Source organism: Dermatophagoides farinae, chromosome 7 (assembly GCF_024713945.1).
Source record: "Dermatophagoides farinae isolate YC_2012a chromosome 7, ASM2471394v1, whole genome shotgun sequence".
Classification (NCBI taxonomy): Eukaryota; Metazoa; Arthropoda; class Arachnida; order Sarcoptiformes; family Pyroglyphidae; genus Dermatophagoides; species Dermatophagoides farinae.
Genome location: NC_134683.1, coordinates 3674993 through 3701030, shown reverse-complemented (window position 1 = coordinate 3701030; position 26038 = coordinate 3674993). Strand labels below are relative to the sequence as shown.

Sequence of the window (26038 nt, the reverse complement as noted above, 5' to 3'; positions counted from 1 at the left end):
GTATTTAATTTCAATTTATGAAAGTGCTGCCATCTATTGAATAAAACTACGATTCGGCTATTTTTCAAATTCATCTTTTTTTTTGAAAATTTCATCATTTTTAAACGAATGTATTTTTATGTAAATTCAAAGAAGGCAACATTAAATTTTAACAAAAATTTTTGTTTTTTTTTCTTCTATAGGCATACAATGTGTCTGTGGGTGTAATTGATTTCAGTATTTTTCTTTTTGTTTTAAAACAGAATTTTTATAAACGATTTGATTTCACAAAAAAAAAATATATAAGGTATATATGATTAATAAAACGACAGAATTAAATAGTTTATTTAAATAAACAAAACAAAACAATTGTATGTGTTTGCGTGTGTGTGTGTGTGTACGTGTAATCATCCGGATGGATTATTACGAGGAATTGTTGTTGTTGTTGTTGACGATGATGATGATGATGATGATTGAGGTGGTGGTGGTAGTGGTGGTTGTTGTTGTGGCTGTTTGATATTGCTATTGGAATAATTTCGAACATGACCACCAATAATATCATGACGATTCATTTCTTCCAAAACACTAGGTGCAACATATGTAAAACCAATAAACATTTCATTGATACTACGACTTAGATGTGAACTTTCTTCTGGTGAATCAATTGGCATCTGTTCAGTGAATTTTGTATCAAATTGACTTACATCATCTTCAGAATGTAACACTGGCCTAAATGGTGGACTAAGTCGTTTGAAGAAAACTTCATCCCAATTAATTTTTTTGAAAAATGCATGATGTTTAACCGGTGCTGCATCATCAACGCCACCGCCAAGCCGTAATTCTGGTGATCGTCGTAATAATTTACGAATCAAATCTTTAGCATCATGAGTAAGATGTTTTGGAAATTTGAGTTCAGCGTGTAATATTTTGGCAATCGTTTTATTACGATTCGAACTAACAAATGGCGGTTTACCGGTCAACATGTCAAACATTAATGCACCCAATGACCACCAATCAACTATGAATTAAATAAATTGGATTTGAGTGAATTTTAGTTTATATTTTGAAAAAATTAAATAACTTACCGGCATGATTATGACCGATTCTTTTGAGAATTTCAGGCGCCATATATTCAACTGTACCACAGAATGTATAAGTCATTTTACCACTTTGTATGGATTCCTTACAAAGGCCAAAATCAGTCAATTTAACATGACCATGTAGATCGAGCATAATATTTTCTGGTTTAAGATCACGATAAATAATGCCCAATTTATGTAAATGTTCAATGGCCAAAATGATTTCGGCTGCATAGAAAATGACAGCATTTTCCAATAAAAGACCTTCACGTTGTAGATACATGAATAGTTCACCACCACTTAGATATTCGAGTATTAAATACAATTTTCCACGTGTTTGAAACGCATACATCAGATCAACAATAAATGGATGTTTAACACTTTCCAATATATTACGCTCGGCTTTCGTATGATCCGTATCTTTGATACTACGAACGATTTTTGCCTTTTTCAAAACTTTCATTGCAAATATAGTGCCTAAATTTTTACCCGTAACTTTTCGTACTTGAAACACTTTTCCATATGCACCCATACCAAGAACTTTGAGTAATTCAAAATCATTTGTCGAAACACGTTCATGATGTTGACAATTGACCATCTCTTCAGTTAATTCGATGCTATTATTTTCCGGTCCTAAATTGATTACCTCTTCAGCGGTAGCCTCGAATGAATCGATCTTTTGAAATTGAATATATATAATATATAAGAATCAGAAAAAACAAAAACACGCAAAGTTTATAATACCTCAATTTCATTGTTGACAACCATATGATCATCATTTTCGATTTCGTAATCAAGTATACGATTATGTGTATGATGATGATTATGTTGTAATGGATGTGTTTGATGATGATGATTATTATTATTATTATGATTATGTTGACCAATCGTTTGATTATTAACAGGAAGTTGTTGTGATGTTGGATTGGAAAAATCTTCAATCTCTGAATCATTAAGTTCCATATCGAATATTGTAGTCATCATTGCGGATAATTTCTTTGGATTCTTTTTTTTTGTAGGCAAATAAAAAAATTTTTTTCACTTTGGTTCAAACGTTTATAACACAGACAATGAAAACAACGAAAACAACAACAGAACAGAACAGAAAAATATCTAAAATCTAAATTTTTACAATCTAAAAACAAAATTGTCGTCGTATTCAAATCCGAATACGGACGATAAATAGTAGTAGATTATTATGATTCATAAATATATAATCAGGATAATCAGGAATAATTGGAATCACAACAATAATAATCGAAAAAAGGATGATGATAACGATGAATGTAAAATAAACGAGTTTGCGTTTGTTTGTTTGTATTGATGATGATGATGATGATGATTTTTTTATCAAATATAATCATATCAATCAGAGAAAAAAAATTGAAATTGATGATTGAAAAAAAATAAAAATAAAAAAATGAAAAAAGCCGAAAAATAAAACTCAAAATGAACTACACATACATATACATCGCACACACACATCGTAGATTGTTTTTCTTTTTTTCTTTTTTTTTTGTTTTTTTTCAGCGATGGAAAAGGGATTGTTAATAAACAACGTGATGCCATGTATATAAAAAAAATCGAGAAAGAAATCCCTTTAAAAATAAAAAAAATCAGGTCATGATTATTATGATGATGATAATATCTCCACATTTGTAGTGGATGGCAGAGAAATAACAAGAGAAACACACATCTTTGAATAGATTTTTTCGTTCTATAATTATAACAACGATGATAATTACGTTTCTAGTGCTGCTGCTGCTGCTGCTGCTGCTGTTGATCTATTATAATTATTATCAATGTCCTGGCCATCATTATCATCATCATCAAACGTGATTATTGTTGATCCAAAAAAAATCGATTATTTTTTTAAAATTTTATTTCAAAATTCATAAAATCCATTGTGTTGGTCAATATAACAACAAAATCGATATGATTTTTTATGGAGAAAAAAAATGGTCAAAAAACAACAATACGTTTGATTGATAGATAGATAGATGGTTAAGCAGTTTGATCGATTGTAAATTCAATATTATCTAGATCATCATAATCATCATTGACAATACCTAAATGTCGTCCTAATTGTTTAACTTTATGTATCACTTCCTCTTGCATTAGATTAAAACACATGGCTAATAATGCCATACCGGCCAATAAATATAGGCTACATATGACTAATTTTTCTTGTGAACCTGAACTTTCAACAACGGATGCACCGGGCACAAGATCACCGAAACCAATTGTACTTAATGTTACGAAACAAAAATATGATCCATCCAAATAGTTCCAATTTTCCCAAATAGAAAACAAAAGGCCACCACCACAAACATAACTGGCAAGTATTAAAAGGCAAAGTGTAATCGGTACATGGACACGATTATTTTCTTTGAATTTAATTGTAGTAGTTGATGGTGGTGCCGATGTAGTCATCATTGTCATTGTTGTTGGATCATAACTAAAACCAACGCCAACACCTATTTCCGGTGTCAATTGACTGGTATGATTGGTCATACTGAATGGAAAAAAATCAAAAAATCAAAACAAAAATAAAAACAAAAAATTTGAAATTTGACTTTGATCGATCGACTATCCAAACCACAACAAACCTATAGATTCCAGTTGGAGCAGATACTGCACGTTGTAATAATAAACGATTTCTTTGTTTCAATGTGGTCGATGATTGTTTACATGAACATAGGCCACCATAAACATAACGAAATGATTTGGCTAAAATATCACCAATATTAGTAAGATATAATAACATTAATGGTATGCCAATAATGGCATACAATATGGTCATTAATTTTCCACGATCCGTACGTGGACTAATATTTCCATAACCAATAGTTGAAATAACTGTCAGGCTGAATAGAAATGCACCAGAAAATGACCATTGTTCACGACCTTCGCTTTGTTGTCCTTCATAACCATCTTTGATTGATTTCAATAATTCACGTTGAAATAATTTTATCGTATCGGTTACTTGGACATTCCATTTTTCATGATACAAAATATTTGTATTGTATGCTATTAAAGTGAATCTTTAAATTTACTAAGTCAATAATAATAAGTTCATAATAAACATACTTATATTCCAAAGATTCAAAATAATCTTATTACGTAATTCATTCACCTGTTTAACTGTTTGCACTTCGAATGGTGATTCAATGGCACGAAACATGAATGCACCACCAACTGAATAGGCAACAACCAATACACAAAGTCCAACATTTGATAAAAGAAATGCGAAAAATTTTCGACAACAAATTCGACATTTTGATGGTGGTGGTGGTTTACGTGGTTTACAGGATTTTGATTTTGATTGTTGTTGTTGTTGTTGTCTTGTTTTTGTTGTTGTTTTCGACGCCGTCGTTATCATGTGACCAACATTATTATTGTTAGTATTCGAATGTAATGGATAATTAATTTCTTTCAATTGATGATGATGATGCTGTTGATTTTGATTCATAATAATATTCTTTGGGTCAGAAACGAAACCAGAAAAAAAATTTGGAAATTACTAAAATTTGACAGAAAAGAAAAATAAGTGAAAAATAAAATGAGAAATAAAAACATTGCAAAACTAAATAGAAAACTCAACTGAACTTTGAGTGGATTCTTGTTGCCGCTGCCATCATCATCATCTTTTGGATCAAATCCAAAGAATCAAACTGTTTTTTTTTTGGTTCACTCTTGCCAACAGCATATACACACACATACATGTGTGTAGCAAAAAAAAAACAAAACAAATCTAAGGCTTTGGCTTACATTACACATCGACTATAGAATTTCAAAATTCAATTGTTGAATTTGGTTTTGTGTAAACGATTTATTCATTTCATTTCATTTCAATTTTTTTTTGATCATAGGCTTCTTAACAATTATTAAATTTGATCATAATGAAAGGTTGATTTGATTATTTGCATATATATGGAAAATGAGGAAAAACAACAACAAAAAAAATTTTCGAATTTTCATAAAAATTTTTCGAAAAGGAAGTAAAAAATGTGTGTGTGTATGTATGTTTGTGTGTTCACTTTTCATATTTGTTCGAATCTATCACATTTACAAGAGAGAGAGAGAAAAAAAACAAATGTTCCAATAGATTATCATCATTAGACATCGATATCTTCATTTGTTTGAAATTTCGATTGATGTTGTTGCTGCTGCTGCTGATGTGATTGTTGTAATGATGATGATCCATGTTGATGATGATTCATCATTTTCATTGAATTTTCTTTCATTATTATTTCATCCATTCTTTGTTGATGACGTTGCTGTTGTAATTGTATTTTATATCCAATCTTTTTGAATTTGAATGCCAATTGTTCATATACTGAGAGAGAGAGAGATATATAATGCAAAAGAAAATGGAAGATCATTAGTAATATTATGTAATGTAATTAAATTCATATAATATTCGAAAATCAAAATATAATGATGATGATGATGATGAGAAACTTACTTAGATTGAAACTCATTGCTACCAATGTCATACCGCCAAGTATATAGATGACAATGATGATTATTCGTTTTTTCGATTCTGTCTGGCTTGGTTGATTCACTGTTGTTGTTGCTATTGTTGTTGATGATGATGATGATAATGTTTTTTCGGGCAATATGTCACCAAAACCAATTGTACTATTGAAAAAAAAGGAAATATAATAAATTAATTAAATTATGGATAATTATGTAAATCAAAATTGTTGAAACAAACCTGAGTGTAACAAAACAAAAATAGGCACCATCAAGAATGGGTAATCCTTCCCAAATATGAAACATAACACTACCGGCCATTATATACAATGTAATCAATAGGAAACAGAAATAAAATGGTACATTATCCGTTGCCTGGCGACTATTGTTTGCACCAAAATCATCGAAACCAAAATTCGATGAATCTGATTGATGTAATTTATGATACAAATGATGATGATGATGATGATGTAAATGTTGATGATGAAGATCTAGATCTAATTTATTTGTCGATTGATGATGAATTGGATGATGGAATGCTGTATTAAATGGCGATCCATCACATCCACTAACACCAGTACTAAAATGATGATGTGGATCCAATGTTGTACCAGTACCTGGATAGGTTTGAAATTTTGTATCACAAATATGATGATGATGATCCATAACTAATGGATCGGATAATTTAGCTGTTGGATCAGTAATAGCCGTAGTGGTAGTGATGGCAGCGGCATTTGGATCCAAAAGATCACATGAACAGGCTCGATTATCATAATGTCCAGTACCAGTGCCTGATACAGGTGGATAAATGGAATTTAATTGAGCATAATTTTTTGTCTTATTTCCAATATTATTCATATCTAATGTAGATAATAGGCCACTACTATCACCACCACCAATATTATTCAATGCAATATGATGTATTTGATAATTATCATGATGATGATGTTGTTGTAAATGATGTAAATGATCTTGGCTATTATTATTATTATTTGGTGTTGTCGTCGTCGTTGTTGTTGCTCCTATTGTTGTGGTTGGTGTTGGTAAATTTTGAAATGAATGTTGTAATGATGATGATGATGATGAATCCACACCATTTGGATTACAATGACAACAGAATTGATATAGATATTTAAGACCACGGCCAAGTAGGCTACCAATTGTGGATAAAAATAATAACATTATTGGTATGCCAAATAATGCATAAATTATTGTTGTTAATTTTCCTTCCACAGTTAATGGACGGTTTGCATAACCTAAAAAAATTAATCAATCAATGAAAATTTATAACAAAAAAAAAACACAATTCAATTCATTACCGATTGTCGTTATAATCGATATACTATACATCCATGAATCAATAAATGACCAACGTGTATAAAGATGTTGATGATTAGAATATTGATAATGTTGTTGTTGTTGTTGATCATCAGAATTCTGTTGATGATGTTCTATTGATTGTTGATCATCACCATTATCTACATTATCGTCGTTGTTTATTGTTGTTGTTGTTGTTGATGATGTACCAGTAAGATCATAAACCATTGGCCAATAACCATCTTTAAATGAATCAATCAATGTACGTTGAAATTGTTCAATCTCTTTTGTTGCCATTGTTGTCCAATTTTCTTTATATAATACATTTAATTTATATGTTTCAATCCATAAACGATCCACTGTTTCATTACGTATACGTTCAATAAGACGATTTCTTTCGATAATGTTTGGTTCTATTTGTTTTGGGTTAATTTTCAAATTAACGAAAAAAAAAATTTTCCCAAAACAGGAATAGAAAAAAAACCAAAAAAAAAGATCGTGAATTTCAAAGAAATGAGAAAAAAAAATCATCAAACATCAGCCAATGCAAGTATAAAATATCGATAATATTGACGAAATGGGAAAAAAACGGAGAAAAAGAAACAGACAGACAGACAGAGAATTTTACTTTTTGTTAAATTAGCATCATCTATTATTTACGGTATAAATATAAAAAAAACAACAAGAATATTGAGAATTGGATAGAGAGAAGAGAGAGAAAAAAAATTGCCGCTGTTCCGATATATTTACTGTCATCATTATAACATTAACATCAACACATTATATCAGTATTAACATACATGGCTATTTACAATCAACAACAACAACAACAGCAAAAGTCAAATCAAATACCATTCTGGGGTATATATCTAGAATATATTTCTGATCTTTTGTTTTGTTTTGTTTTTTTTTTTTTTTTTTTTTTGGTTCATTCATTCATTCTTTCTATCAAACATTCTTGAACAACGTTGACGGCAGCGGCCGTATAAGGGGATGGCCCCCAACCCAAAAAAAAAAAAAAAAAAAAGACAATCAATAGTGAATATATTCTGTTCGCTGGTTCTTATCTTTTTTTTTGTTATTGTTGTTGTTGTTTTCTTTCATCGTTTTTTATTGTTTATTGTTTATTATTATTATTACTGGAAACACGCGGGTGTTCCTGTGGTTCATTAGGTTCATCATCATCATCATTTTCCATTGCCACCAACATCAGACTAATAACATAAGTTCATTTTTTTTGTTTTGTTTTTTTTTAATATTTTTAGTTCAATACGTGTTTGTAATGTGTGATGGAGGGGAGGTAAAATAAAAATAAAAATAAAATGTTAATGTTCATCGTCATGATGATGATGATGATGAGAATGTGGAACATTTTTTTTTCTTCTTCACTGTAAATCAGAATAACGAAGAAAATTGGTTTTTTTTTTCGTTTCCTGGTAAAAAACAACAACAACAACAAAAAGGTGAACCAAGGGACCTATTTGTACAATATTTTTATGATGATGATGATGATCATCATCATCATCATCATCAATTCAATGATTTTTTTTCAATCGAAAAATTACCATTACTAACAACAACAATAATAATAACAATAATCAGGATAATCAAAGACAAATTACTTATTTTTTGAATGATAATGATTCAAATCAATCAATTGATTTGAATATATATTGATTACTTACCTTCAAAATGACGGAATAAAAATGCACCAATAATAGTATAGGCAAGCACTAGACAACCAAGGCCAATATGTGAAAAAATAAAGGCAAAAAATTTAAAACAAAAATTCCATTGCCTTCGTACAATATTATTATTATTGCCAACATTTTTATTATTATTTCGACGATTAGTTTTGATATCAGCCGTTGATTTATTAATCGAATTATATGATTGCTGATGTTGTTGTTGTTGTTGTTGTTTATTAACCGCCTCTGTTTGATAGGCTGGATCCGTACGATATGATGACATGATTTTTTTTTTCTATTTTGGTTTGTTTATGTTTGAATTCTTTGGATTCTTTCTTGATGCTGATAATTAGATAATAAAATAATGAAAATGAATAACGGGATCAGGAACGCCCCCCCACACACACACGATAATGTTGATAATAATGGGTGTTCAATAGTTAATCAATCGTCAATAAGGCGACAATATTGTTTTTCCATTCTTTCATTCTCTATATTTATCCAAAACAATTTTTTTTGGACGACATATTATTATTCTCTCTGTTGTTTTGTTTTGTGTTGTTGTAACCAAACAAATTGACAGAAGATGGAAAAAAAACTTTTTCTCTGTTAGTACAATGAGAGAGAGAGAGAAACAAAAAGTTTACTACAACGGTCTAATAATTAGGTTTTCGGGTTTCGTTGTTAAAGTACTGGTGGTGATGGTGTTGTTGTTGTTGTTGTGAAGAAGAAGAATTGAGAAAAAGAAATGGAAAAAAAGCCGAAAGAACAAAAAAAAAAATCAGATGAACACACAGCCGAGAAGAGAATTGCATGAGCAATTACATGATTATTCAATTTGTTGTTCAACAATGGAATATCTGTGGAACACAAATATAATAAACAAAATAAACATCGAGAAAAAAAACATTGGAAAGTTGATAATGACGATGATGATGATGATGATTGAAAATCAAATAATAAACAAATGACCGATGATGAATTCATTCATTCAATCATCATGGGAAAGTTTTTTTTTTAACTATCCTCAGTAAACATGTGAAATTGATAAAAAATTTCCAACAAACAATCATCAACATCGTCATCACTGGTGACATTTAAAAATTCGAATGTTTTGAAATTTCGAATGTTTTGCTGTTTTGTTGCTCATCGTTTGATGTTTTTATTTTGCAGATTTCTTATTTTATGATGATTCAAGAAGAAAAAAACTTTTTTTTTGGGTTGAAATTTTGGATTGCAACAAAAAAAAAATTTCATCTATATATGAACGAGTTACATTGTATTCATCATCATCATCATTATTGGACCGGATGGATCATCATCATCATCGACGACAACAACAACAAAATTCAATGGTCACGAAGCGACACAGAATGGATCTATATTCAAATGGATCACTGATGATGATGATGATGATGATGATAATGACAGTGTTGGCGTTTTTGTTGTTATATCATCATGAAGATTATGCATTCATTCATTCATTCATTATCAATGAACCAAAAATGAATAATAAAAAAAAACTCATGAAATAGTGAAAAAAAAGATAAAGTGTTCGATGATGATGATGATGATGATAATGGTGAGTTCAACTATTTAGTTCACTCAAGTTCTTCATATCCATTTTTTTTTTGTTTGTTTGCAGTATGGATAAAACGAATATAAAAAAAACCAAAAAGAAGAAGAACAAGAACAAGACCAAGAAGAACAATGAAATCGAAACGACTACTATGGCACTAAGTTCTGTGTGTTTGGAAAAAAAAAAGAAGAAAGAAAGAAAGAAAAAATTGAAGAATCAAAATGAAAATCCAAATGAGAATCTATCACTAACAAACCTATTGCAGTATACTATCATCAAGCCATAATAAAGTATAAAATGAATGAACTGAATAGAAGTGAAACATACCCATACCATACATTGATGGAAGAATATTTTTTTTTTTTCTTTGACTCGACTCATTTCCAGAAGAATCATGAAGTGTGTGTGTGCTATTATTCGACTACTAGCGACCAGACTTGAGAATCGAACCGACTATCCAAACAACAACAACAACAACAACTACAATAATAAAATATGGATCAAAGTGGCTCCAAAATTTTTTTTTTCTTTTTTTAGCTTTTCTTTTTTTTTATTATTTGTTTCTTTGGTTTGATTTAGATTCTGTTCATATGTATCTCTCGTTACAAAGTTTGTCTATCTATATCTGGAACATCCATATATATATAGAGTATATTTGGTGATGTCGTTATTTCTCTATAGAACACATTGTTTGTAAAAAAAAAAATAAAAAAATTCATCTCACTATGTGTGGCAACGTCAAAAAAAAAAACCGATTCTGGTTCATATAGCTGAGAATACCAAAAAAAAAAAAATTCTGATGGAACAAAACGGTAATAGTGGTAGTAGCACACACACACACACACACACACATTCTCCCGGGTACAATGGCCCGAATTTGAAGGAATTTTTTTTCTTTTCGCAAACTTTGTTGTAATATATCGCATGCATACACACACAAACACACCCTCAAATAACCACAATATAAAAATAGGGTGGCTGTCATATCAACCACCTCTCAATTTTTTTTCCGATAGTTTGTTTTGTCAACCAAACCCAGAAATTTTTTTTTTTTTTTTTGGTTCCAATTCAGTGTTTCAGTTTTTCATTCATTCATTTCTATTCATTCAATGAAATGAAATGAATAAGTCTATCGTTTTTTTTAGTTAACTAAGCGAGATAGAGAGAGAAAGAACGGATAAGTTTACCCATTTACAACAAGAACTTCTTGGAAATATATTTGAAGCTAAATTATCTGCCTGTGTGTGTGTGTTTCTGAAATCAGATGGATGACATGATGATGATGATGATGATGATGATGATGGCAGGGGTAATATAATAGGATTCATTACATTTTTTTTTCTTTGCCATTCATAATATTCGATAGTATAGTGTAGTCATAGTTCGTAGAACTTGAACTCGAATCCGGATCCAAAACATACACACGCACACACAAACGAACATGAAGAATGATATCAATAAATGGAATAGAAAAGAATCCATCGGGGACATTCATTCATATACAAGCAGAAAGTATAGTCATTATTGCAAGCATAGCTTTTTTTTATTGGCCACCAATCATTGAAAATTGTCGCAATGTTTGAACATTGAAGAATCGATATTCTGTTTTCGAAATGTGAAAACCAATGATATAGAAATAATTTTGAGGAGAAAATCTGCAGGAAAAAAAGATCAAAAAGAAATATATAAATAAATCAATTAATGTGGCTAAATTGATTCGATTGAATTTTTTTTTTGGCTCGTTATATCGTTGGAATCAAACATACCATGTTCCATCATCATCAGATACATGTTGGAGGAGAATAAAATATCGATTACATTATTATTTCTTGAATTTTCTTTTTTTTTTGGCAACAACAAAAAAAAAATGACAATTTCATGGTCATTTTGGTCATATGCATTGAAGAGAATTTATTCATTCACAGACATTGCATGTGTGTGTGTTGAGATAAATGAATTTTGGATTCGAAATTTTGTTTCAACACTTGAAAATTCTTGTTCAATTTCATTTTATAGTTTGTTGAAAATCGAATCGAATCGAATGTTTTGAATGAATGAATGATGATGATGACAATTCCATCCGGAATCAAATTGATGATGTTACTTTTTTTTCTCTCTCTCTCTTTCTCAACACTATTCAGTTTTTGTTTTCGTGAAAATCGAAAATTCTAATGTCATGACCAGACACTTGAATTTTTTCTTCATTTTTTTTTTGCTTTTTGTTGTTTCGAAGTTTTATGAGGTCTTGAATTTTTAAAAACCCCATTGGGCAGCAACAACAGCAGGAACTGAATTTTATTTTATTTTTTTTCAACAAAAAATAGATCATTATGTATGTTTTTTTGTTACTGCTTGTTTTTGTTTGCTATTTGAAGATATAAATGTAAATTTATTCAAATTTAAATTGACAAGGTAGTTGGTTATATAATAATAATAATGATGATGATAATGATGATTCAGAATTTCGATAAAATTGAAAAGAAAAGAAAAAACAAAATTGTTATTATTGTCAAGATCAAAGAAACAAACGAAAAATGAAATGAAAAGAAAAATCAACATTCGAAAAATTTTAAACTCAAACTTTTTGTGTGTGTGTGTGTGTAACAAATAAGGTCAAAATAGAATCGAAAATATTAAAAAAAAATCATCATCATCATCATTCATATGTTATGTTTTGAATGAACCAAATTTCGGCGACGAATCTTAATTGTTTTCGCCATTCCTGTAGATAAATGCCGTTGATTAATTCGTTCATTATTTGTTGTTGTTGTTGTTGTTGATGATGATGATGGTGATTTTGTTGACGAATGATGATGATGTTTATTTATCATTCTATTGGCAATATCTATCATTGCCGAAGTGGCCGGAAATTGAAAAGGAAAAGGTTCACGTATTGATTTCGATTTTTGCGGATGTTGTTGCTGTTTTCCCATAATGATCGATGATCGTTCTTTACTAGCTTTGACCATGTTGTCCAATGTTTTTTGTGATCGTAAAATTTGCAATATCAATGGTTCTCGTTCATTTGACCTGGTCTTTTTCTTTGACGACGGTTTTTTCTCTTTATTTTCAGTTTGTTGTTTCTCTTCCGGTTGTTGTTGTTCCGGTTGTTGCTGTTGTTTTTCTTGTTCCGATTGTTTTTCATCACACTCATGATTCACGATATTTTGACTTGACCCAATAACATCAGTATTATCATCGGTATCATCATGATCTTGATCATCATGTTTAACAAATGGAATGGTCAAATTGAAACAATCTGGATATGGAATCATTTCCGGTGTAAACATTATCACTTTCTCGTCATCTTTATCATTTTCTCTTCCAATGTCATTAGAAACATCATCATCATCATCACTAATGGCCACAATAGTTTTTTCACCAAATTTTTCAATCTGTGCAACATTCGGTACGGCTTTAACACGCATCTGAATTGTTTGTCCAAAATATTGGCCATCATGCCAGAAACGCCATACACTATAGAAAATTTTTTCTTCACAAACATCGGCCGGTATCATAAAATCCATTTGAACATCATATTGTTCATCTGCTTGCAATGATAATGGTATAGATTTTTTTCCATCAATTGGATCAATATTTGAACCAAGACAACGAAGTTCAGTACCCATTGGCCAATCAAAATTACCATTATTACCAATATGCCAGATTTTTGTGAATCGTGTACCAGGTGTATATTGTTCATAACAATCTTCAGCAATCGATAGATCACGTTGTAATTCACCAAGCAATAGGATAAGATTTTTTCGAAACATTTCAATAGCTGGACGTGTAGCTTTAACTATTGGATTTGTTATTGTATTATTCGAATTTAAAGATTTAGGTTTGATTTTAATAAAATCAAATGGATGTAATTCTTCACTTCGTTGTTCACATTGTTCACATAATATTACTTCATGACAATGTGAACAAACATAATGCACTGTTTCGGCCGTACATGGCTGTACACAACGATAACAGGTATGAATTTCACTGGCCAATTCTTTTGTTTTTTCAATACGTTCTGGTAATCGTTGTAAATCTTGTACATAATAACGAATTGCTTCAATCATTTGTGATATGGTCCATGTACCGGATGATGAATTGATCAAAATGGACATTAAATCCATTTTTTCACCAATATTGAACATTGAACGATAGGATTTGTTTTTCAAATTCAAATTATTCTGATTTCGATTTGTCGATGTTGCCGATGCTGTCGCTGTCATTTGTCCATTCGTCATTGTTGATTGACCATTCATAGTACCACCACCAGCACCACCACCACTGCCACTACCATCTGTTGTGATATTATTATTATCATCGATTAATGATAATAAATCAGATAAAACGGAAAATATCATCATTGATAATGAATTTTTAATTTTCAATGTTCAATTGCTCAAAAATAAACAAACAGAAAAAAAACAACGCACATTCACCAAGAATGCTCAATTTGTGTGTGTCGAATTAAAAACAAAAATTTAAATCGAACACAGCACCATCTGTCCGACATTCATTGAAACTAAAAATCCGGTATATTCATTTTGCATTGATAATCTTGGCCCATTGTGTTTTTTTTTTTTTTTGACCATTCATTCATTCAATGAATGAAAATCTAAACTTGTTGAGCAAGATTCTTTGCATACAACAACAACAACATCAACAACAATAATCATTTTTTTTGTTGAGAAGATTATTTCATTCTGGAATGATAATTATATAGCCCAAAAACGATGATGATGATGATGATGATAAAGGTCGAAGGTCATAATCATCATGATGATGATGATGAAGGGAAAAAACTTTCGATTGATTCGAATGTTTCTCTCTTTCTCTCTCTCTCTGTGTCTTTTTTGAAAGACAAAAACATTTTGATGACAAGTAGAATTGATGAATGAACTTGATCTTCATCATCATCATCATCATCATTATCGTTGGTCGATTGGTCACACACACACTAAGATACAAATTTGACAAAATGTTAAAAGACAAAATTTACAATGTCACATTTTTTTTTTGAGGAGAAAAAGAAAATAAAGTTGTCACATTTTCTTTCTGGATTACTTATTTACTTACTTTGACTTGAAACGAGAAAAAAAAAATTGTTACACAGATGACCAATGGCCGAATGTATGCGGTGTGCATGTGTGACATGTATATATTAAATTTAATCCATTCACATGCACACATACACGATATAAAAAAAGTGTCGAATGTCCAAATCGAATCGAATTGACATTTTTAAAAAATTTATATCCCAGTGTACTCAAATTTCATCATACAGTCATAAAGTTGATTATTAAAATGGTTTTTTTTCTCCAAAAAAAAGTCAGAAACACCCGATATATATGAGAGCTATGTTGAAAAATAAGTAAGAAAAATGATCAAAAATAAAGAAAAATCGTCTTAAAAGATTCTTTACCTCGATTTGTGTCTGTGTCATCGATGATGATGATGATTCGTGTTCATCTTCTTAAAGTGATTTTATAATCAAAGAAAAAAAAATTTAATTCAATTCAAAAATTTTTGATTCATCATCATCATGATCATGATCATGATCATCAAAACCACGCCAAAAATTAACAAAAAAAAACAGCAAAAATTTCAAGGTGAAAACCAAAATGGACAGGAAATTTGAATCTCAAATGAAAAAAAAGAACGAAAACATTCGAATGATGCAAAATAGCCTTGAGGGTTCGACAGCATCAACGCAGCAGCAGCAGCAGTAGCTAAAATAGAATGTTGGCTATTTCCGTTCTGCTTGATTCGAATTCTATTCATTCATTCATTCACTTGTTGTTGTTGTTGTTGTATTATTATCAACGACAAAAAATCAACTTTAAACATCAAGCATCCGAATTAAGAAATTCACCAATCACCATTATCATTATCATCATCATCATCATCATCATCATCATCATCATAATAATAATAATCAAGTGTGCTAAGGTCGACAAGGTTAACGAAAAATATCAAAAACCAAACTTTCAACTACCACAATGAACACAGGTCAAATGTAATTTCACTTTCGTTATGCTTTTATACAAAAGATAAATGTAAACTTTTACCTCGGAATCCATCATCATCATCATCATCATCATGGTGTTATCTTTCAAATATTTGATGGTTTCTTTCCCTCGTTCTCTCTCTCTCTCTAGTTTGTTTCATCATACATTCCAGAGATGATGCGGCTCATAGACAAGGTTAGATGTACAACAACAACAAAAATCTACCTGAATCTCTGATGAAAAAAAATGTGTGAGAATCAACGCCATCAAGCAATTCAATATAAACATTGCTTGAATACCATCATACACAAAACAAAAATTCATCCAAAACCGGCACACACACACACACACATATAAACAGGTAGGTACCCTGGTAATGCGAATAATACCTATAGGTAGGTTTGGCATTTTTTTTTTGACATTTCTTTTCCTGCATCATCACATCTTCATAAGAAGAGAGAGAGAGGATGGGTAGTAGTAGTAGTAGTAGACCTTTTCTTTCTCTCATTGTGAATGTTTTTTATTTTTTTTTATTTTTTTTGTATTTTTTTAAATTCACAAATTCGCCAACAACATTTTTGCACAAATGGACATGTGAAAATAGTTCATTACGATTCATTCGAATTTTCTCCTTTTCTTTCTTTCCCATTCATTTGTAATGATGATCATCATCAATGATAATAATAATCCGTTTTCTGTTTGATTATAAAAAAGATTTCTTTTCTTTTCTTTTTTTTTTATTTCATTTAGTTGTTGTTAACAAACAAACAATCAAACATCACAAAGTTAGCATCATATTCACACACACACACACACATGCGAAACAACGGTCGTCGTCTGATATACAACGAGATACAGTCAAAGATTTCTTCTTCTTTTTCTTTTTTTATTTCTGATTTTCACACGGAACCAAACGAACTAGTCGATTGGCTGCCATATGGATGATGAACACAGCAACAGATGTTTTTTCTTTTCTTTTTTTTTTTTTTTTTTTTTTGATGGTTAAAATTTGTCCTTTGAATGTCACCAATATTTGAATATTTTGTTTGACAAAATCCACATTTGCTGTGTGCATGTGATATCGGAACTAAGGACCAAAATTTTTATTTTTATTTTTTTTTGATCATAAATCCACTCATATCATATTATATACATCCGTTTGTTTTTTTTTCTGGTTGTCACACCTCCACCCACCGACCGCCTAAATACCGACTCATCATCATCATCATCATTATCCACCATGTTATGACCATATGTGCCCATTCCTATGTTGTTCGTGTAATTATCATTAACGTGAATTGTGTGTGCATTTATGTATGTATGTATGGTCAATATGGACAACAACAACAACAACAACAACAAAGATCATCATTATCATATCATGAAAATAATAATTGTGAATGAAAAATTGAATTGAACCATATGAACTACAAGTTTGTATGTGTATGTGTATATGGTTGTAATTTTGTTTGTTTTGTATTTGGCCTAAAAATTGTGAGAATAAAAAACTCCCATGGCCTCTATTCGGTCTCATCATCATCATCATCATAAGCAAAGAAAGACAGTAAATCCAAAAAAATAAAAATAAAAATAAAAACGATCATTTAGAGAAAAAAAGACATCTGTGTGTTGTTATGTCTCGTGTGAATTTAGATTCAAGATTCGTTTGATTTTTTTTTTATTTTCTTTGATTGTGGTATGTATGTATGTGTGTGTGTGTGTATGTCTGTCTATCTGTGTTTGGTGACCATTTCATTTCCTTTGATATCCATCTTTGTGCATTGGATATTTTCTTTCTGTTGTCTCTTTTCTTATGTAATTTGATTAAATCATTATTAAAAAGTAGTGGAGTGAAGAAGAAAAAAAAATTCATAATTGTCAAGAAAGAAAAAGAAAAAAAAATGTTCCCCGTTATAATTTTCATTCCCATCTTCTTATGTTGATTCATCCACATTCACATTGATCATCATCATTCAGACATTTCAATCCAAAAAAAAAAAAAATTTTTTTTTGTTTCGTTTCCATATTCAAATATTCAAAAGCCACACAGTTTTGCAAACATATTGTGTGTGTGTGTGTGTGTGTGTACATCTGCAATTTTATTTTTGACTTCTGGAATTTCATTTCATTTCATTTCAAAATATTGGAAAATCCCAATACAACATACACAAATTTAGCAAAAAAAAAGTAAAAAAAAACGGTTTTTCTTTTGGATTTTCCCTTGCTGCTACACTTTTCCAATTCATTGCATTTTGATGATCCAATTTTTTTGATTTCGTTTTCTAATTCTTCAATATATTTATATGTGTGTGTGTGTGCATGTGTATGTTTAGTTTGTGTTTGATTGCCGGTTTTATTCATGTAAATCTTATTTTTTAAATATCCAAACAAACAAAATATTTTCTTTTGTCGTCCGAATTGTGTAAACACACATACACACAAATAAGACCTCCTGCTTTGGCATTACACCACCACCATTTGATTTTTTTTCCATTCAATTCAAACATACATTGATTGATCTTCGATCGAAAAAAAAACAAACAAAAACATACACACAGCTGCACGATTACGACCAAAGAATTGATCAGAAATTTTTTTTTCATTTTTGATTTTGAATGTGATTTGTGAATGACGAATTTTTTTTTTTTTGGTTTCGATTTCGTATAAAAATAATGTTTTGATTGTTTTTGATCACGAATTATTTGCCACTGAAACATCAATCAAGAAAATACACAACCGATTGTTTTTAGTGATTTATTTTTCATTGTTTTGACATTCAATCATAAACATTATTTTTGTGTGTGTGCATGTACATAGTGGAGAATATTCATTTCATTCACATGCAACGATCATTCAAATCAATCAACAAGAAATAATAATCATATACAATTGAAATGAAAAATTGAATTCCATCGATCACACCATCATCATCATTATCATCATCAAAATTAACGACGTCCATAATTTTTTTTTGTTTTGTTTTCGTGTGTTTCGTGGTTTTTTTTTGTTCATTTGTATTTAACCATCAACAACAACAAAAACGTTCATATCACATTCATATATTCATCATTCACCTGCTGCTGAATTTTTTTTATTTCAAATTCAACAAAAAACAGCAGGAAGAAAGGAAAAAATAACTTAACCGATTCAATCGATCAACAGCAACAACAAAAACCATAACCAAGAAATAAAATCTAAATTAAATATTCAAAATACAGAGGAAAAAAAACCTGTTGGTCTTTTTTTTTCTTGTATTCAAGTATAATTATTATCATTATTATACAAGTTATACAATAACAACAACAACAACAACGACAGAAAATCCATACATAATCGATTTGAATTCAAATTCCAATAACAACAACAACAACAACAACTACAGCTACAACAACAACAACAAGTTTTGAAAAATACATCATCGCCGAATAAGGCACATGTTATTGATGAAAACTCTTTGAAATTTTCTATGAGAGCCTAAAAGGTAAGTTTTTTTTCAATTATATTTGCAAATGAATGAAAGAAAAAATCAAATCAAATCAAATCAAATGAATCAATCAATCAATCAATCATTTATTCAAACATCATACCATGGCTATAAAGTCATCTTGAATTTTTTTTTTTTTTTTGTTCTTTCCCATCAAGAATCATTATAATCCACGCACAAAAAAATGTATGCATTCTAAATAAGGTATTGGTGTGTGTGTGTTTGTCGTTGGTAGTCAGGGCTATAATAATAATAAAATTGTTTTAATTAATAAAAAAAACATGACAAACGGAAGCCGCATTTTTGGCTTTTATATTTGAATCAAAAACAACAACAACAACAACAAGATGATTAGCCTATATAAATAATGTACGCCCTCTTGTTTTTAGCTGATGATGATGATGATGATTCTAATCAATTGTTTAGATTATTGATTAGAATCTAAACATTCAATGATTATGATGATGATCATAACGATGATGCCTTGAAGCTATTGATTGCCTTAAACGTAATCATCATCATCATGATAATGATGTCTACATCTGTATAATCATTCTATATATTTTTATGTGAGGGTTTTTTTTCTGTTCATTCTTTTCATTGAATGAATATAAATGGAATATAATCATGATGTTTGAAACTAAATTTTTTTTTTAGTTATAAATACATAAGCAATAATAATGATAATAATGTCCATCTGTCATCACTTTTATATATTATAATAAAAGCCAATTTGATTGGGGGTGTTAGGTAGGTGTGGGGGGAGGGTCAATGGCAAATTGATGATGACGGTGATCATCATCATCATCATCAGCCAATGACGCCTACACAATCATTTCATTTCATTTTTTTTACTGGCTTTTTGTTTTTTTTTGGTCTAATTTTATTCTCAGAATTTAATGAATGAATGTAAGAAGATGAAAACAAAAAATTCTCAGAGGCAAGCTGTATCTTTTTTTTTAATTAAATTGGTTTTGTTTTGTTTTTTTTTCGTCCTGTCTAAATGATGTTTTCATCATCATCATTAAAAGTTATTTTTGTTTACTTCATAATATAGATAAATATAAATGGTTGAAAAGTTTTTGTTTTGATTTTTTTTTGTCCGGCAATCTTGATATTTTTATTCATGATGATGATGATGATGACGATGTGCGAGAAATTTTAAACATTAGACTACAGGGTGAGCGATAGCATTCAAAAGACAAAACAAAACAAGGACGAGAATCTTTTTGAAAAACAATAAAGATTCTCACGATTAAGAAAAATTTTCTTTTTTTATATATATTCAAATTAAATTGCAAATTATGTAAATATATGTGAATTGTATGTTATGAAAATGTGTCGAGTTTGCAAACATTTTGACTCTTTTTTTGTCGTTATCATCTTATTGATGACATCGACATATGTCATATGAAGATGAACTTTTGGTCATTTAATTTATTGTTTATATGTGATTTAATAATAATTATTATATGTACCTGTTGATGTCAGTTTTTTTTTTGTTCGCAATGGTCATTATAACTAAACATATATGCAATTGGACTTGCATTTACATTTTACATATGATGGATGAATGAATGTAAAGATTGGATAACTTGAGATGATTATATCTCATTGTTCATCATTATAAAAAAATAACATGATGATTACAATCATCAATGGTTTTGCTTTGTTTTTTTTTTGATTTTTGAATGTAAATTTCATTTTCAAGTCGTTAATTTTTTTTTTGTTTTTATATATTTAATCAACAGTTTGTCATTGTGTTTTTTTTCTATTCTTCTGTACCATCAACAAACATAAAACGCCATTATAATTATGTCAAATGGATTTCTCTTCTTCTTCTTCTTAATGTGGTCTGAATTTTTTGTTGTTCTTGTTCATTCAGCATTTCACAATGGTACGAAGAAAAAAAGAAATTTTCTCTGCTAATTTTTGATGATACAAGATTATCATTGTCTACTAATCATCATCATCATCTTCAATGAATCAAGTGTCTTGTGTTTTTTAGTTCTGAATCAATGAATCATTGCCATTAGGATTTATCCAAAAAAAAAACGGAAATGAAACATTTCCAGCCGTTTTTTTGCTTAATTTTTTTTTCTTTCATTTCATTTTGCCATTAAGATAAAAAAAAATTAAGATTTTTTCTTTTCCATAGAAAACATATGTGGTGGATTTTTTTTTTTGTATTGAATGTGTTCTCATTTAAAACTTTTTTCCATTTTTTTCCATTTGTATGCGTCATTTCAATCATATTTTGTGGTGTTAATTTAATGCCAAAAAGAAAAATGATCCAATCCATCTACATAGATATTCTTTAGACCTCAATATGATTTTTCTTTTTTGGTTTTTTTTTGCTAAATGAAATTTTATCTCAACCAAAACAGCTTTATAATATCCTATGTTGGTTTCCTGTTACCTCTCTCTATTTTTTCTTTTACACAATTATTGCTCTGTTTCTTTTTTTTCCTATCTCATTGTATGTGTGTGTGTGTGTGTTTTGTTGGAATTCAAATCATATCACAACCGACGAAAAAAACAGACAAGAAAAAAAAACGAATTGAACCCGAACAGCACACACAACAACAACAACAACAAACTATCTTCTTTTAATAAAGTAGTATATGATATGATATGTCATAATTGATTGGGTGTCTGGTCATTATTGTATTGACATTTGTCATTTTTTTTTGTTGGTGTTTGTTTTTTTTTTTTGTTTTGTTTTGTTTATCATCTTCGTTTTTTATTCCTGGATATGATAATATACACGATGGGTGTGTGTATATGTGCATGTGTGTGTGTGTGAAATATGCAGAGATAACACTTCCGACATTTGTATTATCATCCATTATGATTTGCCGGTGATAATTTTTCAAAAAATCTTTCCCATTTCTCTTTGTGTGTGTGTGTCTGTGTTTGTGTTTGTGTTTTTTGATCAATTGACTTTGACACTTTTTTTCCGTATCACTCATCCATAGTCTTTATTGATGGTGGTGGTGGTGGTGGTAATGTTCCAAAATTGTTGTGAAATAATCAAAAAAAAGCCAATAGATATATCTAGCTTATATTTTATTTTCTATGTCAATATTGTGTGTGTGTGTGTGTGTGTGTGTGTGTGTATAGTGGATATTAATAATTGATAACTTTAACTTCAACCACCAAAATCACTAATAATTTGTTTATCTTGTCTTTTGTTATTGATAATAATTACTATGGTAATTGGACACCAATGATGATGATGATATTTTGTATTCATTATCACATTTAGAACAGAATTCTGATGATAGGTATTTCAGCGGACAGATTTTTTTTGTTTGTTTGTGTGTGTGTTTTGGTTTGCACTTTGACATTTGCAAGTTTCTCGTTCTATTTTCTCATTTCCATTGACATTAATAATAATAATCATTTACATTTTTTTTCTGATATTTATTTTGTTGACAATTCTCTGTCGATTTGCATTGTAAAAAATTATTATCATCATTATCATCATATAATTGAATTTAACCAAAAAAAAAAAAAAAAAAAAAAAGAAAGAAAGAGTTTCTCCTTTGTTTATTCTATTTCTCTCTCTCTCTTTTTTCTGCCAATTGTTTGTATTGTATTGTAAATCAACCCAATCGTCACCATCATTAATATATGTTATCATCATCATTATAATCATCCGGCTTTACTATTTATATATTCATATTCATATATATTGACCAAGGTAAATGTCAGTGGTCTCTCTCTCTCTCCCCATTTTTTTTTCTACATCTCCATTAACACCACCAACACACACACACACACACACAAATGCAAAAACCAAATATACACATAATGAAAAATAATTCAAAAATAGCCATTCATTCGATTCAAATAAACAAACAAACATATCACATAAAGCACACACACACACACAAACACACATCACAAGCTATATATAAACACAACATTCATTCATTCATTTTTTTTCCATATACAAATTGATCAATGTGTCAGGTCATATTTGTAATCCATTCAATCCTAGATGAAAAAAAAACAAAAAAACTTTTTTGTTGTTGTTGTTGTTAGATTTATGTGCGTTTTTGTGTGTGTGTGTGTGTGTGTGTATATGATTCTGACTCTGAGATACCATCAAATGAACATTAAATATCATTATTATTTTTAATAATAATCGATGTCACAATCGATTATAATCTTTTGAATCTCTACGTGTTTGAGTGATATCAATTTGGTTTGAGTGTTTTTTTTTCTATTGGTTGTATATCTTTTGATCTATGATTTATTATTATTATTATTATCATGTATACGTGATGTCTATTTCCGCTCCAGTTTTTGTTTTTTATTTTGTTGCTGCTGTTGTTGTTGTCGTCGTAGTTGTTGTTGTTGTTGTTTCTGGGAAATGACAATCATATATTGCAATTCAATTACTATATATAATCAATGGTGGTAGCATATGATGAAATGGTTTGGTTTGATGATGACTTTTATTAATCACCATTTAAAATGTGTTTTTGATTTTTTTTTCTTTAGTTGATATTCTAAAACCAATTTTTTTTCTAATTTTTTTTAGTTTTCAAATTGTTTTTCAGACGACCATATAATCACACCTTTTTTTGAATCATGCTCAAATACGTTTCAACACCAATGCCATTATCATATTCAACATCACCATCATCATCATTATCAGCTTCAAATAATCCAACAATGTTTGATGTCGATCTTAAACGACAATCATCATCATCAACATCATCGGATTCAATTTCATTGAATAGTTCTGATAGTATTTCGAATGGATCATCATCGATAATGAATGATTCTATTGAATCGCCCATCACTCATCATCATCATCATCATACGAATCATTTATTAGTTCCTGTTGTTAATCACCATCATCATCATCGTTCATGGAGTTCATCTTCATCATCAACATCATCATTACCTAGTCTAATAACGGATAATGTTCAATTATCATTACCAACAAAATCAATAAATAATAATGATGATCATCAGAATAAAATTGTTTCATCATCACCAACATCAACATCATCAAATACGATTGATCGTAAATTTGTAATAAAAATATTTACACGTGTTCTTTGTACAGATGTTGAATATAAAACATTATCCATATCTAATCATACAACCAGTCAAGAAATTGTACAGATTATATTGAAAAAATTTCGTCTCAATCATCTAGATCCTAATCTTTTTTATTTAACCCTTGAAGCATGGATTAAACAAACCGGTATACCAATACGTAGTGTTATGGCATTAGATGATGATGCATGTCCAGCATTATTACAATCATGTTATCGACAAAAAGATCTTAAATTCACTTTAGTAATGCGTCGTGGTGAAAATGTTCGTATTCATAATCAATGTAAACATGGGGTAAGTGGTTATTTGTTTGTATGTTTGTTTTTTTTATTTTTGTTTCTGGTGATGTAATATTTTTTTTCCATCCAAATAGCCATCCACTGTAAATATTCTCATATCGGAAAGGACGAATGTTGAAGAGTTAACTCATTTGGTTACCGGTATACTTGATTTACCTACTATAGATAAACAATATGAACTTTATGTTTATTCACCTTCTTGTAAAAGTAAGTGGCTATTTCTAGTTCAATACCAGTAATCATAATTGTATGATGACAATTTTATTTATTTGTTTTTTTTTTTAGTTGAACAAAAATTGTCACCAACCGATCGACCATTAGCCATACGTATGGAATGGCCAAATCAAGATTTTAATCGTTTCGAAATTCGTCCATCATCATGTCGAATTCAACATCATCACCAATACATTGATAACAACAACAACAACAGCAGTAACGATTCCCGTTTGATAATGGCTGATTTTCGAAAAAATTTCAAATCTGAATTTACTATGAATTTGCTGGGTGCAGCAACCACAACAACAAATCATAATAGTATGGCTATTGCAACGGAAAATCGAAATCACTACCACCACCACAACCACCATTATCCTCATTATCGATCACATCCACAGTTACAGCTACCGCAGCATCAACATTCATCATCATCATCAAACAACAACAACAACAACAACTACGACCGGAAAAGTTCTGTATATTTAAAACAACACTCCCTTCGACAAGAAAGAGGGTCCTGTGTTATATCATTTTGATTCGGTCATCAACATTTTTTTTTGTTTGCCTCTTTATTTCTAGTCTAACCTCATCATATTATTATCAATGATGATTTTTTCGAAATTTTTTTTTTGTTCTTGCTGTTGTATATTGGCAAAGACTTATCGTAATAACTGACTGACTGACTGAATTTATAATCAATTGGAATAATAATATTTTATTAATAATAAAAATCAAGAAAAAATTAATCAAAAATTTATTTATTACGCATACGAAAAAAAAAATGATTTCAATCCCATAATAATGAAATTGGATTGTCGAACCAACCAACCC

General features: G+C 29.7%; 5 protein-coding genes across 11 annotated transcripts; 1 reads left to right on the top strand and 4 right to left on the bottom strand.

Annotated features, from left to right (window-relative positions):
- Positions 1–60: 60 nt before the first annotated feature.
- Positions 61–2905, bottom strand: LOC124497029 (ribosomal protein S6 kinase beta-2). Its single transcript, XM_047060614.2, has 3 exons — positions 1803–2905; positions 1065–1734; positions 61–997 (listed from the first exon to the last, which is right to left on the bottom strand). The coding sequence occupies exons 1-3, from the start codon at positions 2040–2042 to the stop codon at positions 387–389; spliced, it is 1521 nt and encodes a 506-aa protein (XP_046916570.1). The 5' UTR covers positions 2043–2905; the 3' UTR covers positions 61–386.
- Positions 2906–3050: 145 nt separating this feature from the next.
- Positions 3051–4801, bottom strand: sand (potassium two pore domain channel sandman). 2 transcript variants are annotated; one of them, XM_075732628.1, is made up of 4 exons: positions 4663–4801; positions 4149–4581; positions 3668–4088; positions 3051–3573 (listed from the first exon to the last, which is right to left on the bottom strand). In XM_075732628.1, the coding sequence occupies exons 2-4, from the start codon at positions 4528–4530 to the stop codon at positions 3063–3065; spliced, it is 1314 nt and encodes a 437-aa protein (XP_075588743.1). In that variant the 5' UTR covers positions 4531–4581; positions 4663–4801; the 3' UTR covers positions 3051–3062. The 2 variants fall into 2 exon arrangements, with proteins under 2 accessions (XP_075588743.1, XP_046916571.1); XM_047060615.2 differs by lacking the exon at positions 4663–4801 and having other exon boundaries at positions 4149–4597.
- A 74-nt stretch (positions 4802–4875) lies between these two features.
- Positions 4876–10729, bottom strand: LOC124497031 (uncharacterized). Of its 2 annotated transcripts, XM_075732627.1 has the most exons (6): positions 10449–10729; positions 8540–10285; positions 6857–7267; positions 5779–6793; positions 5527–5702; positions 4876–5397 (listed from the first exon to the last, which is right to left on the bottom strand). In XM_075732627.1, exons 2-6 carry the CDS (start codon positions 8823–8825, stop codon positions 5177–5179), a joined length of 2109 nt encoding a protein of 702 aa, XP_075588742.1. In that variant the 5' UTR covers positions 8826–10285; positions 10449–10729; the 3' UTR covers positions 4876–5176. The 2 variants fall into 2 exon arrangements, with proteins under 2 accessions (XP_075588742.1, XP_075588741.1); XM_075732626.1 differs by having other exon boundaries at positions 8540–10729.
- A 1642-nt stretch (positions 10730–12371) lies between these two features.
- LOC124496433 (uncharacterized) lies at positions 12372–14497 on the bottom strand. The gene is made up of 2 exons (XM_047059951.2): positions 14416–14497; positions 12372–14340 (listed from the first exon to the last, which is right to left on the bottom strand). The coding sequence occupies exons 1-2, from the start codon at positions 14483–14485 to the stop codon at positions 12782–12784; spliced, it is 1629 nt and encodes a 542-aa protein (XP_046915907.2). The 5' UTR covers positions 14486–14497; the 3' UTR covers positions 12372–12781.
- A 2751-nt stretch (positions 14498–17248) lies between these two features.
- Positions 17249–25962, top strand: rau (RA domain-containing protein rau). 5 transcript variants are annotated; one of them, XM_075732622.1, is made up of 4 exons: positions 17249–19610; positions 24166–24986; positions 25066–25198; positions 25277–25962. In XM_075732622.1, the coding sequence occupies exons 2-4, from the start codon at positions 24216–24218 to the stop codon at positions 25741–25743; spliced, it is 1371 nt and encodes a 456-aa protein (XP_075588737.1). In that variant the 5' UTR covers positions 17249–19610; positions 24166–24215; the 3' UTR covers positions 25744–25962. The 5 variants fall into 5 exon arrangements, with proteins under 5 accessions (XP_075588737.1, XP_075588740.1, XP_075588739.1 ...); XM_075732625.1 differs by lacking the exon at positions 17249–19610 and adding an exon at positions 22189–22230; XM_075732624.1 differs by lacking the exon at positions 17249–19610 and adding an exon at positions 22811–23319.
- Positions 25963–26038: the final 76 nt, after the last annotated feature.